General features: G+C 41.8%; 1 protein-coding gene across 8 annotated transcripts in view; it reads left to right on the top strand.

The window, feature by feature from the left end:
• COL11A2 (collagen type XI alpha 2 chain) overlaps positions 1–7,314 on the top strand; it is a 186,161-nt gene extending 178,847 nt beyond the window's left edge. For all 8 annotated transcript variants that reach the window (XM_040324940.1, XM_040324939.1, XM_040324947.1 and 5 more), the window contains 3 exons: positions 1,794–1,862; positions 3,969–4,202; positions 5,588–7,314. In XM_040324940.1, coding sequence (XP_040180874.1) covers positions 1,794–1,862; positions 3,969–4,202; positions 5,588–5,734 — 450 coding nt within the window. In that variant the 3' untranslated portion in view covers positions 5,735–7,314. The remainder of the gene's footprint in view (positions 1–1,793; positions 1,863–3,968; positions 4,203–5,587) is intronic.
• The last annotated feature ends 6,084 nt before the right edge of the window (positions 7,315–13,398 follow it).

Here is a 13,398-nt window from a genome sequence, read left to right as displayed (position 1 = left end):
CACGGAGCACTGTTCAATCCATCCATGGAAAGAGTATGGCACAACTGCAAATCTACCAATACATGGCCGTCCACCTAAACTGACAGACCGGGCAAGGAGAGCATTCATCAGAGAAGCAGCCAAGAGGCCCATGGTAACTCTGGAGGAGCTGCAGAGATCCACAGCTCAGGTGGGAGAATCTGCCCACAGGACAACTATTAGTCGTGCTCTCCACAAATCTAACCTTTATGGAAGAGTGGGAAGAAGAAAGACATTGTTGAAAGAAAGTCATAAGAAGTCCCGTTTTCAGTTTGCGAGAAGCCTTATGGGGGACACAGCAAAAATGTGGAAGAAGGTGCTCTGGTCAGATAAAACCAAAATTTTACTTTTTAGCCTAAAAGCAAAACGCTATGTGTGGTGGAATACTAACACTGCACATCATCCTGAACACACCATCCCCACTGTGAAACATGGTGGTGGTGGCAGCATCATGTTGTGGGGATGCTTTTCTTCAGCAGGGACAGGGAAGCTGGTCAGAGTTGGTGGGAAGATGGATGGAGCCAAATACAGGACAATCTGTTGAGACTGGGGTGGAGGTTCACCTTCCAGCAGGACAACGACCCTAAACATACAGCCAGAGCTACAATGGAATAGATCAAAGCATATTCATGTGTTAGAATGGTCCAGTCACAGTCCAGACCTAAATCCAATTGAGAATCTGTGGCAAGACTTTAAAATGTGTCTGTTCACAAACAGTCTCCATCCAATCTGACAGAGCTTGAGATATTTTGCAAAGAAGAATGGGCAAAAATATCCCTCTCTAGAGGGACATGCAAAGTTGGTAGAGACATCCCCAAAAAGACTTGCAGCTGTAATTGCAATGAAAGGAGGTTCTACAAAGTATTGACTCAGGGGGGCTGAATACAGATGCACCCCACACTTTTCACATATTTATTTGTAAAAAAAATAAAATGGAAAACCATTTATTATTTTCCTTCCACTTCACAATTATGTGTAACTTTATGTTGGTCTATCACATACAATCCCAATAAAATACATTTATGTTTTTGGTTGTAACATGACAAAATGTGGGAAATTTCAAGGCATGTGAATACTTTTTCAAGGCACTAATTGCAAATTATACAGATGAATAAGGTTTTGTTACATTATCACAGATTGAGTTAACGAAGATCCAGAACAGAAGTTTATTTAGATCATAAAACTTAACGTTTCCGCTCAAGCTGCTGCAATGGGTGCTGGCTGGGCAGCAGTATACTTCTTTCAAAGCTTGGTGAAAGAAGTCTCAGCCAGTTCCATCCAGAGCCACACCCCCAACCCGTTTCACCCCCAAACCCCCTCCACAGGGCATAATCATGGAGTATATTTCGAGAAATTTAAATTATATCTGAAAAGATTAAACATTTCCTTTAATGTCCCTCCCTCCTAGATTGTAGACTCTAACGAGCAGGGCCCTCTGATTCCTTTTGTACCAAATTGTAATATAACTGTAATGTCTGGTTTCATTTTGCTAAGCACTGAGCAAACTTATGGCGCTATATAAATCCAGTATAATAATAATAATAATAATGAATAGAAAATGCATTGCTCAGCTACAGATGCACTTACCAACACAATCCCAGCTCTAGGTATCAGCTCCTCTAGTAGTTAATCACAGAAGCACAAAGTAGGAATGTAGTTGCACGCTAGAATGAAAGCAACCATAGTTGTTTTAATAAAAATTTGCTGCCTTTAATGGTGACTGTTCAGTTCAGAGAAATACAACGCTTGCTTACTAACTTTGTTTTGTCACTAAGGTGAAGATGTCTCCCTGGAGCTCGGAAAAGAAAGAGACTTGGTACAGCAAATTCAGGAGTGGCAGTAGGGTAAGAGATGCTTTGCACATTATCATTATCAGTAGTCCATGATTACGCCAATGATCATTTTAAGAAACTGTAATGTGGGTAATTTAGGAAAAACTACTATATCCCTCACAAATACTTGACTACTACACATGCTTCTCATAAAACCCCCTAAAATAATTTTCAGCTCTTGGAAACCCTTACTAAAACCAAATCATTTGAGGTCAATGAGAATAAAATGTCTCTTACTAGACATGTGCACACTGAAATATTTTGTTTCGGAATTTCGTTTTCGTCTGAAAAAATGATTTATTTAGTTAGACCCGAAATTTGTTTTTATTTATTTTGTTTCGTCTGAAAATCTGAATGAATTAGAGCCGGTTCACTCTGTGGCGGCACGACTTTGGGGGCGACTCTGCAAGTTGTCCTGAAGACGACTTCAGAGGCGATTAGCAAAATTACTTCTGTATAGAAGTCAATGCAAATCGCCCCGAGCCTCCCCCGAAGTCGTACAAGACCCTTTTTCTAAGTCGGAGCAACTTGCGTCGTTCCTATTAGAACGGTTCTATTGCATAGAATGGGATGCGACTCGTCAGGCGGCTGAGCCGCCTGACGATTCGTCCCAGTGTGAACCGGCTCTTAAGGTCAAATCTGTCAATTGAAGGCTTATGGTGTCCGTCAAATGTTCTAAGAAGATTCGACGAAGCAGCTAAACTGTACAACGCCGCAATCATACATAGTAGAATTCTAATGTTGTATGACTAGTAATAATTATATTTTCTAATTATTATTAGTCAACCTACATTAGAATTCTACTATAGCTATGGGCGGAGCATTGACCATAAATGTCCGCTTGAGGTGATCGTATGTTTTTAGCTGTTTCGTCGCATCTTCATGACTCTATAATGTCAAATCTTTTCTCTCCATGTCAAATCTTTTCTCTCTATGTCGAATCTTCATGTCTCTATAATGTTGAATCTTTTCTCTCTGCCGAATCTTCATGTCTCTATAATGTTGAATCTTTTCTCTCTATGTCGAATCTTCATGTCTCTATAATGTCGAATCTTTTCTCTCTATGTCGAATCTTCATGTCTCTATAATGTCAAATCTTTTCTCTCTATGTCGAATAATCTCGGACTAATAGAGTTAGGTTAGGCACATTCAACCGCAGATTCAATAGACACAGATCGCTATTGTCACCGTCATGTCAAATCTTCTACTATATCGAACTGTTGTCACAACAAAACAAAAATAAAGCATTTTTATGTCGGATCTTTCGGATCTCAGACTCATTCGTTATCGTTTGTTAAATTGAACGTGAAAATCCCCAAAATTCGGACGAAAATGCATTCAGACAAAAAGAAATGCACATGTCTACCTCTTACTGTACAGTACATTGGTTGTCAGTAGGAAGAATGCAGCCCTTACAGTGATGGTTGGCCTTACAGACAGCTTAAAAAACAATTGGTGTCATACTGCTGGCATTGCCAAGTAGTGTTGGCTCTGGCACTATACAGGTACCCCCACTGGAATGTTAATCAGCCTCAACTAGGAACCCTAGTTGAAAGTGGGCTGCCTCACTGACCTATAGAAATGTGGGCAGGACGGAGTGGTCAAGCTTAGATAATACCAGAAAATGTAGATGATTGTTCTGCACATGTGTACATCTTTGTTACAACCTAGTCCAGGGGTGTCAAACTCAATTTCATTTCGGGCCACATCAGCATTATGATTGCCCTCAAAAGGGCCGGTTGCATCTGTAAGATTAGATGTCCAGCACATCCCCTCCTCTTTACATTAGATGTCAAGAGCCACCACACCATCGGAAGTTGCGTCCCCCACTCTTCCTCACATCACAGTGCACCCCCCTTATACTGCTGCTGGGAAGAAGCTGGATGCATTGATTGAAAGCAGAAAGTAAGGGTCTTGAGTAGGACCAGAGGAGGGCTGGAGCTCCCGTGCAGCTGCAGGAGAGGTGCGAGGGCCAAATGAAATGGCTTGGAGGGCTGTATTCGGCCCACGGCTTTGTGTTTGACAACTGTGACCTAGTCTTTCTCCAGGAGATTTTTACTATTGCAGTGTGCGTTATTGATTGTTCCCTCATTGATGTTTGTGTATCACTTTCTGCAGTTCTCCTATGTGGACTTAGACGACAACCCTATTGGAGTGGTCCAAATGACCTTCCTTCGCCTGCTAAGTGTGGGCGCTCGCCAGAACTTCACCTATCACTGCCATCGCTCTGCTGCCTGGCATCTGGCCTCAGGTGACACCTATCAAAAGGCATTGCACTTTATGGGCTCCAATGATGAGGACTTCTCCTTCCACACAAGCCCATACATCAAGGCCCTCAGAGATGGCTGTGCGGTGAGTAAAGTGGACACATAGGATCTATGTACAGAAAACAGCATTGGTTTTATTTATAGATGGTGCACAACCTTCTTGATGTTTTGACTATGAGGGTTGGTGCAAAGTGTTAGGACAGTAAGGATCATAGCTATATTTAATAGGGACTGATTTAAAATGATTTTGATTCCAGTTGTTTGTTTATAGAAGCTCAATCCCTTCACTTCTATTGGAAAACATTTAAAGTAGAAGCCCAGCCTAGAACTAACTAAGCTTAAAGGGACACTAAAGGTTCCCTTTAAAAAAAAATAACAAACATATCATACTTACCTCCACTGTGCAGCTCATTTTGCACACAGTGGCCCCTATCCTGGTCTTCTGGGGTCCCTCGGCGGCTGTCTCGGCTCCTCCCCGCAAGAGCTAACCCCCTTCATGGGAAGCTCTCTCCCAAGGGGGTTAGCTTGCCTGCGTGCTCCCGTGATACAGCCGGCGGCTATAGCTGTGGACTGTATCTCTCGGCCCCGCCCCCCGGTGCGAAGCGTCATTGGATGTGATTGACAGCAACGCGAGCCAATGGCTGCCCTGCCATCAATATCCAATGACGAGCCGACTCTAGCTGGGGGAAACAATCGCGGGAACGAGCCCATGGAGTTTCGGGGCTTAGGTAAGTAAAATGGGGGGACTAGGGGCCGTCATTGCCAAGTTTTCTTTCACCTTAATGCATAGGATGCATTAAGGTGAAAAAAAAACGAACCTTTACAACCCCTTTAAAAACTGCTCCCACCTACTTTCTAAATATTATACTAACTACCCTGTAAAAGAAAGATGCATATACTTATCTATTCTAATACCACTCTGGTTCGGTCATGTGATCCCCCAGCAGCCGGCTTCAGAGAGCACTGACAATGGATGGAATGCCTTATGCGGTGATGTCACCCATAGGTTCTCCTATGGGGCATCCGTTGTTGGCTGTCCCTCCTCTCCCCTAAAGCGGGCCTCTGGGAGCCGATCATGTTACTGGACCAGAGCACCCTGAAAATAGGCAAGTATAAGCATTTACCTTCTTCAGGGTAGTTATTATAGGGGTTATAAGGGGGGTTGGAGCCTTTTTAGGATAAGTTAGCTCTAGAGTGACATTGGTGCTATTCTATAGATACAGTACAGTGAGTGAATGTTGTCACAATAATTTACTGGCAGGATCACACCACATCTAAATACGGTAATATTGCATTTTTGTTCTTGGGTTTAGGTACACTTCAAAGAACTCGCACAGGCATACTTGTATCGACCCACATATATTTACAATTTATGAAATATATAAACAGATTGGGGTAAAGGTGGCTAGTACAGGACTAATCCATAATTAATACAACCCTCACCATGATGCTTTCTTTCCTTTACTACAGGCAAGGAAGGGCACAGACAAGACAGTATTAGAGATTCACACCCCCATTGTGGATCAGCTTCCTTTGAGAGACGTTATGTTCATGGACTTCGGAGAACCCAACCAGAAATTTGGCTTTGAAGTGGGACCTGTATGTTTTCTGGGCTGAGGCTAAACAAGACTAGAGACATTCCCCCTACCCATTTGTATCCCTTTCTGAAAATAAAAAAGGAGAAGCCCCCATCCCCTTTATTTCTGTACACCAATATTGAAGAAGCTCAGCTGAGGAGCAGAAAGAAAGCCCCTCCTGCAAGGTGGAACAAGAGACCAAAAGAACTTGGTCAACACGTGACAATGACCTATAGCTGGGCGGATCTTCTGATGACCAAAGAAAGAGTTTATCATAGACTTTTTAGCTAGAATTATTTGAGGCTTTTTTTAAAATAAATGGTAAAAGAAACACCATTCCCATGCAGAAAACATGGTGTTAATGTCCTATGTCCAGCCGAAATCTACACAGAGGACATTGCGAGCCACTTCTTTCACCCATACAGAGCTGTCTCTTTCTTTACATTTTCTTTCAAGCTCTTACGTCTCCAGTATTTAAAAAAAAAGAACACATGCAGATGCGTAAAAACGGGACTCTTATTTTTTTTCTTCTGTGGATATAAAGATTTACATTTTATTTAAAAAATAATAAAATTTGTGATAAAGTTCCCCTTCTGCCTGGCACACAAAAAACGTGGGAAAAATGTTTTTTGGAAACAAATGTCCTGAACAGACAAGAAGACGAAATTATCTGTGAACAAGATTTCACTATGGTGCTTGGAGTAAAGCTTATTTTTTGACCAACAAGATTATATATATAACAAAAAAAAACCTCACAGGTGCTCAGAGTATTACTGTGTAATGTTTGTAAGTATTTTTTGTATTGTAATATATAATCTATAATTTTGCTGCTTTTTTATTTTTATTTGTTTTTTTTTCTTACTCTTGCGCATGTCCATACATGACTTCCTGCCCGAACTATCAACTTCCTGTCAGCGTCTGTCTATTGTGTCCCCTCTACTACCTGTTAACTGCCACTTCCTGTTCCCTGGCCTGCTCTGTGTCTACCGTTTCCTCCTATTTTATTTAAATAAATGATGTGCAAAAGGTGAAATCCACAGAGGAATAAAATGTCAGGATGGGTGCATTTTTTAAAGGGGGGATTTGGGGGAACACAACGTATTTCTGGTTTCACATCTCACTGTGAGTAACCCTTTCCAAAGAGAGAAAAGTTTTCTGGGTAATGCCAAATTTTTATATCAGGCCTGCAAGAGAAAGTGCTGCCCATTGGATAAATAAAGAATTATAGGACCTTTGCCTTTATCATAACACCTACTACAGGGCAGGTATATGTGGTCAGGAGGTGAGCTTTTTGGAGTATCAAGTATTAGTTGCTGCTCCGGTGAATTCACGTCTATGGTATTTTAAAAACAAGACCCCCGGGCTGTTACGGACCACTAGGCAGAAACTGTTGTGTTCCACGGATTGGTGTCTGGGCTCAGAAAAGGCTTTAAACACCCAACAAGTGAAAGATAAGTTTACAGGCTTGATTTGGCATTTACCCAGAAACCCCCTTTTTTTATTTTTAATATTATTATTTGCAAACATTTTCTGAAAACTTTTCTAAAAGGGAATGTATGGTATATTCTCAGTGGGTACATATTTTAACTACTTTTGCAGTAAATTTCCATGTGACTTTTACATTTTCATGTTTGGTTTTCTTCATATTGTGAAATTTATAGATGAGTCAATGGTGTCTGGGTAGATTAGCTACTACAATGACTCTATCCAACTTGGTAACTACCAATGAGATATTAAACACACAAGAAATACAAGGAATTCAATGAGAAGGAGCAGATAAGCACAACCATCTGCAAAACAGGAAACAGAGCCTCGTATTCACTATATTACCCAAAGTATTAATATGCCTGCCTTTACACACACAAGAACTTAATGGCATCCCAGTCTTAGTCCGTAGGGTTCAATATTGAGTTGGTCCACCCTTTGCAGCTACAACAGCTTTAACTCTTCCTGGAAGGCTGTCCACCAGGTTTAGGAGTGTGTCTATGGGATTTATAGACCATTTATCCAGAAGCACATTTGTGAGGTCAGGCACTGATGTGGACAAGAAGGCCTGGATCACAATCTCTGCTCTAATTCATGCTAAAGGTGTTCTATCGGGATGAGGTCAGGACTCGTTAAGTTCAAGTTCTTCCACCCCAAACTCGCTCATCCATGTCTTTGTGGACCTTGCTTTGTGCATGGGTCCAAATCATTTTGTGGTCGGGGTATTATGGTGTGGGGTTGTTTTTCAAGGGTTATGCCCCTTCCTGTTCCAACATGACTGCACACCAGTGCACAAAGCAAGCTCCATAAAGACATGGATGAGCGAATTTGGGGTGGAGGAACTTTGCTGGCCTGCACAGAGTCCTCCTGACCCCAACCCAATAGAACATCTTTGGGATGAATTAGAGCAGAGACTGCAAGCCAGGCCTTTTTGTTCACATCAGGGCCTGACCTCACAAATGTGCTTCTGGAAGAATAGTCAAACATTCCAAGAGACACACTCCTAAACCTTATGAACGCCTTCCCAGAAAAGTTGAAGCTGTTATAGCTGAAAAGGATGGGTCAACTTAATATTGAACAATACGGGCTAAGACTGGACTAAGACTGGGATGCCACTAAAGTTCATGTGCATGTAAAGACAGGCATTGCAATACTGTTGGTAATATAGTGTATATCAGAAATATGTCCATATACATATAATTCTGAAATGTACATAACATAATGTTTTTCTTGTTCAGTTTTTAATTAAAAAGTTTCAAAAAAATACAAAGGTTGCATAATCAGGTTTTGAAAACTCTGTGCATTAACATGACAGTCGCCAAGGCAATAATTGTTATATAGGGTATAGAGACAATGATGGTAGGGTGGTGTAGTGCAACAATAGTAGAAAAAATATAAAAGAGAGTTGGGGGAAGAAAGTCATTTGAGAGAGAGTTACAGGTAGGGAAGAGAGGAAGAACTGTGAAAGGGGAAAGGAAAGGACTATGTTCATCGGGTTAAGTTGGGGGGTGTTGGCGGAGGAGGATTCCCAGCACCCCATGGAGTTGTGTAATGTGAAAAGGAGAATTTCACAGGTCATAGTTCAAGGAGGTGGGGGTCAAAATTAACTGGTAAAAAATTAGCAACCTACGGTTCCCAGACATTATAGAACATTTAACAGTTAATTTATAGTGTAGTCAAGACTTAACCTCTGTCATGTGTAGGTTCTCTAAGAGCCATGTCTTTGGTACTGTCTGTTTTGTGCCTCTCAGAAGAATGAATCATGAGTTATAAATTGGTGCTTGGAGATACTGGGAGGTTTCAATTTAGAAGCTTCTCTTATAAGCCAAAGCAATTGTTGGAAGAGAATACACAGAACATTTATACTCATAACCATAATCTTTGAGCAACAAGGAAGGTCCACCAGGTATGCAGATAGAACAATTTCCAGTCCAGTCCAGTTTAACCAGTCCAGTTTTAGCCAGTTTAGAATACACAGAATTCTTTATACTCGTGATCATAATCTTTGAGCAACAAGGAAGGTCCACCAGGTATGATAGATAGAACAATTCAGTCCAATCCAGTTTTAGTCAGTCTAGTTCAGTTTAGCCAGTCCAGTCTAGTTTTTAATTTCTCGTTAAGTAATTTCCAGTTACGTAATTTCCAGTGTAGTCACAACTTAACCTCTGTTATGTGTAGATTGTCTGAGAGCCATGTACAGGTGGTCTTAAAAAATTTGCATATTGTGATAAAGTTCATTATTTTCTGTAATGTACTGATAAACATTAGATTTCATATATTTTAGATTCATTACACACAACTGAAGTAGTTCAGCCTTTTTATTGTTTTAATATTGATGATTTTTGGCATACAGCTCAAGAAAACCCAAAATTCCTATCTCAAAAAATTAGCATATTTCATCCGAAAATAAAAGAAAGTGTTTTTAATAAAAAAAAAGTCAACCTTCAAATAATTATGTTCAGTTATGCACTCAATACTTGGTCAGAAATCCTTTTGCAGAATGACTGCTTCAATGCAGCGTGGCATGGAGGCAATCAGCCTGTGGCACGCTGAGGTGTTATGGAGGCATAGGATGCTTCGGTAGCGCCTTAAGCTCATCCAGAGTGTTGTGTCTTGCGTCTCTTCAACTTTCTCTCCCAATATCCCACAGATTCTCTATGGGGTTCAGGTCAGGAGAGTTGGCAGGCCAATTGAGCACAGTAAACCATTTAACAGTGGTTTTGGCACTTGTGAGCAGGTGCCAGGTCGTGCTGAAAAATGAAATCTTCATCTCCATAAAGCTTTTCAGCAGATGGAAGCATGAAGTGCTCCAAAATCTCCTGATAGCTAGCTGCATTCACCCTGCCCTTGATAAAACACAGTGGACCAACACCAGCAGCTGACATGGCACCCCAGACCATCACTGACTCGTGGGTACTTGACACTGGACTTCAGGCATTTTGGCATTTCCCCTCTCCCCAATCTTCCTCCAGACTCTGGCACCTTGATTACCGAATGACATGCAAAATTTGCTTTCATCGAAAAAAGTACTTTGGATCACTGAGCAACAGTCCAGTGTTGCTTCTCTGTAGCCCAGGTCAGGCGCTTCTGCCGCTGTTTCTGGTTCAAAAGTGGCTTGACTGGGGAATGCGGCACCTGTAGCCCATTTCCTGCACACGCCTGTACACGGTTGGCTATGGATGTTTCTACTCCAGACTCAGTCCACTGCTTCCGCAGGTCCCCAAGGTCTGAATCTGTCCTTCTCCACAATCTTCCTCAGGGTTCGGTCACCTCTTCTCGTTGTGCAGCGTTTCTGCCACACTTTTTCCTTCCCACAGACTTCCCACTGAGGTGCCTTGATACAGCACTCTGGGAACAGTCTATTCGTTCAGAAATTTCTTTCTGTGTCTTACCCTCTTGCTTGAGGTGGTCAATGATGGACAGCAGTCAGGTCGGCAGTCTTACCCATGATTGCGGTTTGGAGTAATGAACCAGGCTGGGAGTTTTAAAAGCCTCAGGAATATTTTGCAGGTGTTTAGAGTTAATTTGTTGATTCAGATGATTAGGTTAAGAGCTCGTTTAGAGAACCTTTTCATGATATGCTAATTTTTTGAGATAGGAATTTTGGGTTTCATGAGCTTTATGCCAAAATCATCAATATTAAAAACAATAAAAAGGCTTTTAACTACTTCAGTTGTGTGTAATGAATCTAAAATATATGAAAGTCTAATGTTTATCAGTACATTACAGAAAATAATGAACTTTATCACCAATATGCTAATTTTTTGAGAACCACCTGTATTTGCTACTGTCTGTTTTTTTGGCTCTCAGAAGATGAATCATGAGTATAAATTGGTGCTTGGAGATACTGGGGGGGTTTCCAATTTAGGAGCTTCTCTTATGGATTCATAAAAAGTGATTGTTGGAAGAGAATACACAGAATTCTTTATGCTTGTGACCATAATCTTTGAGCAAGGAATGTCCACTAGGAATGTAGACAGAACAATTTCTAGTCCAGTTTATCCAGACAAGACTTAGCCTCTGTGAGGTGTAGGTTCTCTGAGAGCCATGTCTTTGCTGCTGTCTTTCGTGGCTTTTTAGAAGATGAATCACGAGTATAAATGGTGCTCAGAGATAATGGGGGGTTTCAATTTAGGAGCTTCTCTTATGGATTCATAAGAAGCGATTGTTGGAAGAGAATACACAGAATTCTTTATACTCGTGCCATTATCTTTGAGCAACAAATAAGGGGGCCCCAGATACCGGCCCCCCACCCCCTAAGTGAATGGATATGGGGTACATCGTACCCCTACCCATTCACCTGGAGGCAAGTGTTTAAGTTAATAAACACACGACACAGGGTTTTTTAAAATAATTTATTAGTCTGCTCCGGGGGCCCCCCCTGCCTTCTTAGCTCTTTTTAGCAGGGGGGCTTCTTCACCGCCGTCTGGTTCTCTTCCGCTCTCCGGGGGTCTTCTCCGCTCTCGGGGGTCTTCTCCGCTCTCGGAGGTCTTCTCCGCTCTCCGGGGGTCTTCTCGCTCTCCGGGGGTCTTCTTCTATCTTCGCCGCTCTCGCTGTTGACTGGCGCACCCTGGTTCTTCTCCCGCTGTCGGTGCCTTCTCCTTCAGGGCTGGCCGCCGCTATCTTCGTGTGTTAGCTCAATTACTAGCGGCGGCCAGCCGCTGTTCTGTGACGTCTTCTTCTTCTCTCCCTTCTTCTCCCTTCTTTCGATGTTGACGCCTCTTCTCGCTGCAATGACAGAGTGCGCGGTTAGCATTCCGATTTATATAAGCCTCACAGTCCCATCATGCTCCGGTACCTACCCCACGTGGGTGCGCAGTTTTGAACCGATGCTTTTGTGTACTAACCATCGGTTTTGACCGACGGTCAGGCGTCCATCAGTCCGATTTTAAAGCAAGTTCTAAACTTTGGTCTGAAGGACAAAGTCCGATGGGTCGTACACACGGTCGGTTTGGACCGATGAAACTGAACTTCAGTCCGTTTTCATCGGTTTGGTCTGACCGTGTGTACGCGGCCTCAAATATCAACTCTGGACTCATCCAGAGAAAAAAACCTGTCCTCTTCAGACTACATATTTAGTGAAGGGTGGATCTATAGAGAATAATTTATATGACCATGTCCAGCGGGTTTCCAATGTGTAAAAAAAAAATGAAAATTTTAGATGGTAAAGCTTAAGGGCCAGTGAATATGTTTAGCCGTCATTAGCAGACATCAAAGTAAACTGAAGTAAATAAGAGGGTGACCGTTATGCCATATTACTGTTTCCAATGATCAAGGGTGTAGGTTTTGTGCCTTATATACCAGGCTATGTGTCTCTGTTGTTTTGGCCTTGGACATGTTCCTTACCGAATAGCAGATCTATCATAAATCTAGATATGTGAATCTAACCACTTACAGTTTTTAATAAAACTATGGGTCACAGGAATTCAGATTCGGTTCTGTGATAATTTTGGAGGTTCTACTGTTTTGGAATTTATTAACTATCCTGTGGAGTATTCATCTATACTTGCAGGTAAGGAAGGCTGGACTTGTGCAAAATATTCCCATATTTTGCTGACACAGAACACAAGAATCTGGATATTTAACTCTTGTACCCTTCCATTGCACTTGTGTGTGTAGATAAAAGGAAACAGTGATTGCAATCCTTATTTAAGCTAATTGTACACTATGGTTCAGTGCCTACAGTGCAGTCCAAATTTTCAGGACCATACAAATAAATGTACCTTCTTTCCTAATGTAGTGCAAGCAATGAAATGCACACATACAAAGAGAAGTGACATGTGAGCAAAAAACATACACTGGGCTACTCATAAAATACATTCTACTTTTTGTGGACTTGAAGAAGAATCGCCACATTTTAAAAATCCTAATTGAATCTCCCAAGGGACCAAATGTATTTAGCACTTGGTCCCCTTCTAATGTGTTTGTGTGGTTGCTGAGCAGCGTGTCGGACAGCTCACCTACCCACTGCTGTCTGATCATGGTGCCATCATTGAGCATACATGGGGAAGGGTCAGCAGGATCACACACACAGACAACAAAGGATCAGCATCTTGTAAACAGCAGTACACATTTCTTCCCCCTCTCCTTTCATGAATTTTCAACCTTGTCTTCCCTGTTCTATAGGTCTCTCCTCTCCACTTAGTTTTTCTTCACTGCTCATCTTGTTAATTATAACTCCCTATTTTGGCACGTTCATTTAAGCCTAGGAAACCTGCA

The sequence above is a fragment of the Rana temporaria genome, chromosome 9 (genome assembly GCF_905171775.1).
Source record: "Rana temporaria chromosome 9, aRanTem1.1, whole genome shotgun sequence".
NCBI lineage: Eukaryota > Metazoa > Chordata > Amphibia > Anura > Ranidae > Rana > Rana temporaria.
The sequence above is the reverse complement of the archived record's forward strand: the minus strand, read 5'-3'. Positions and strand labels throughout refer to the sequence as shown.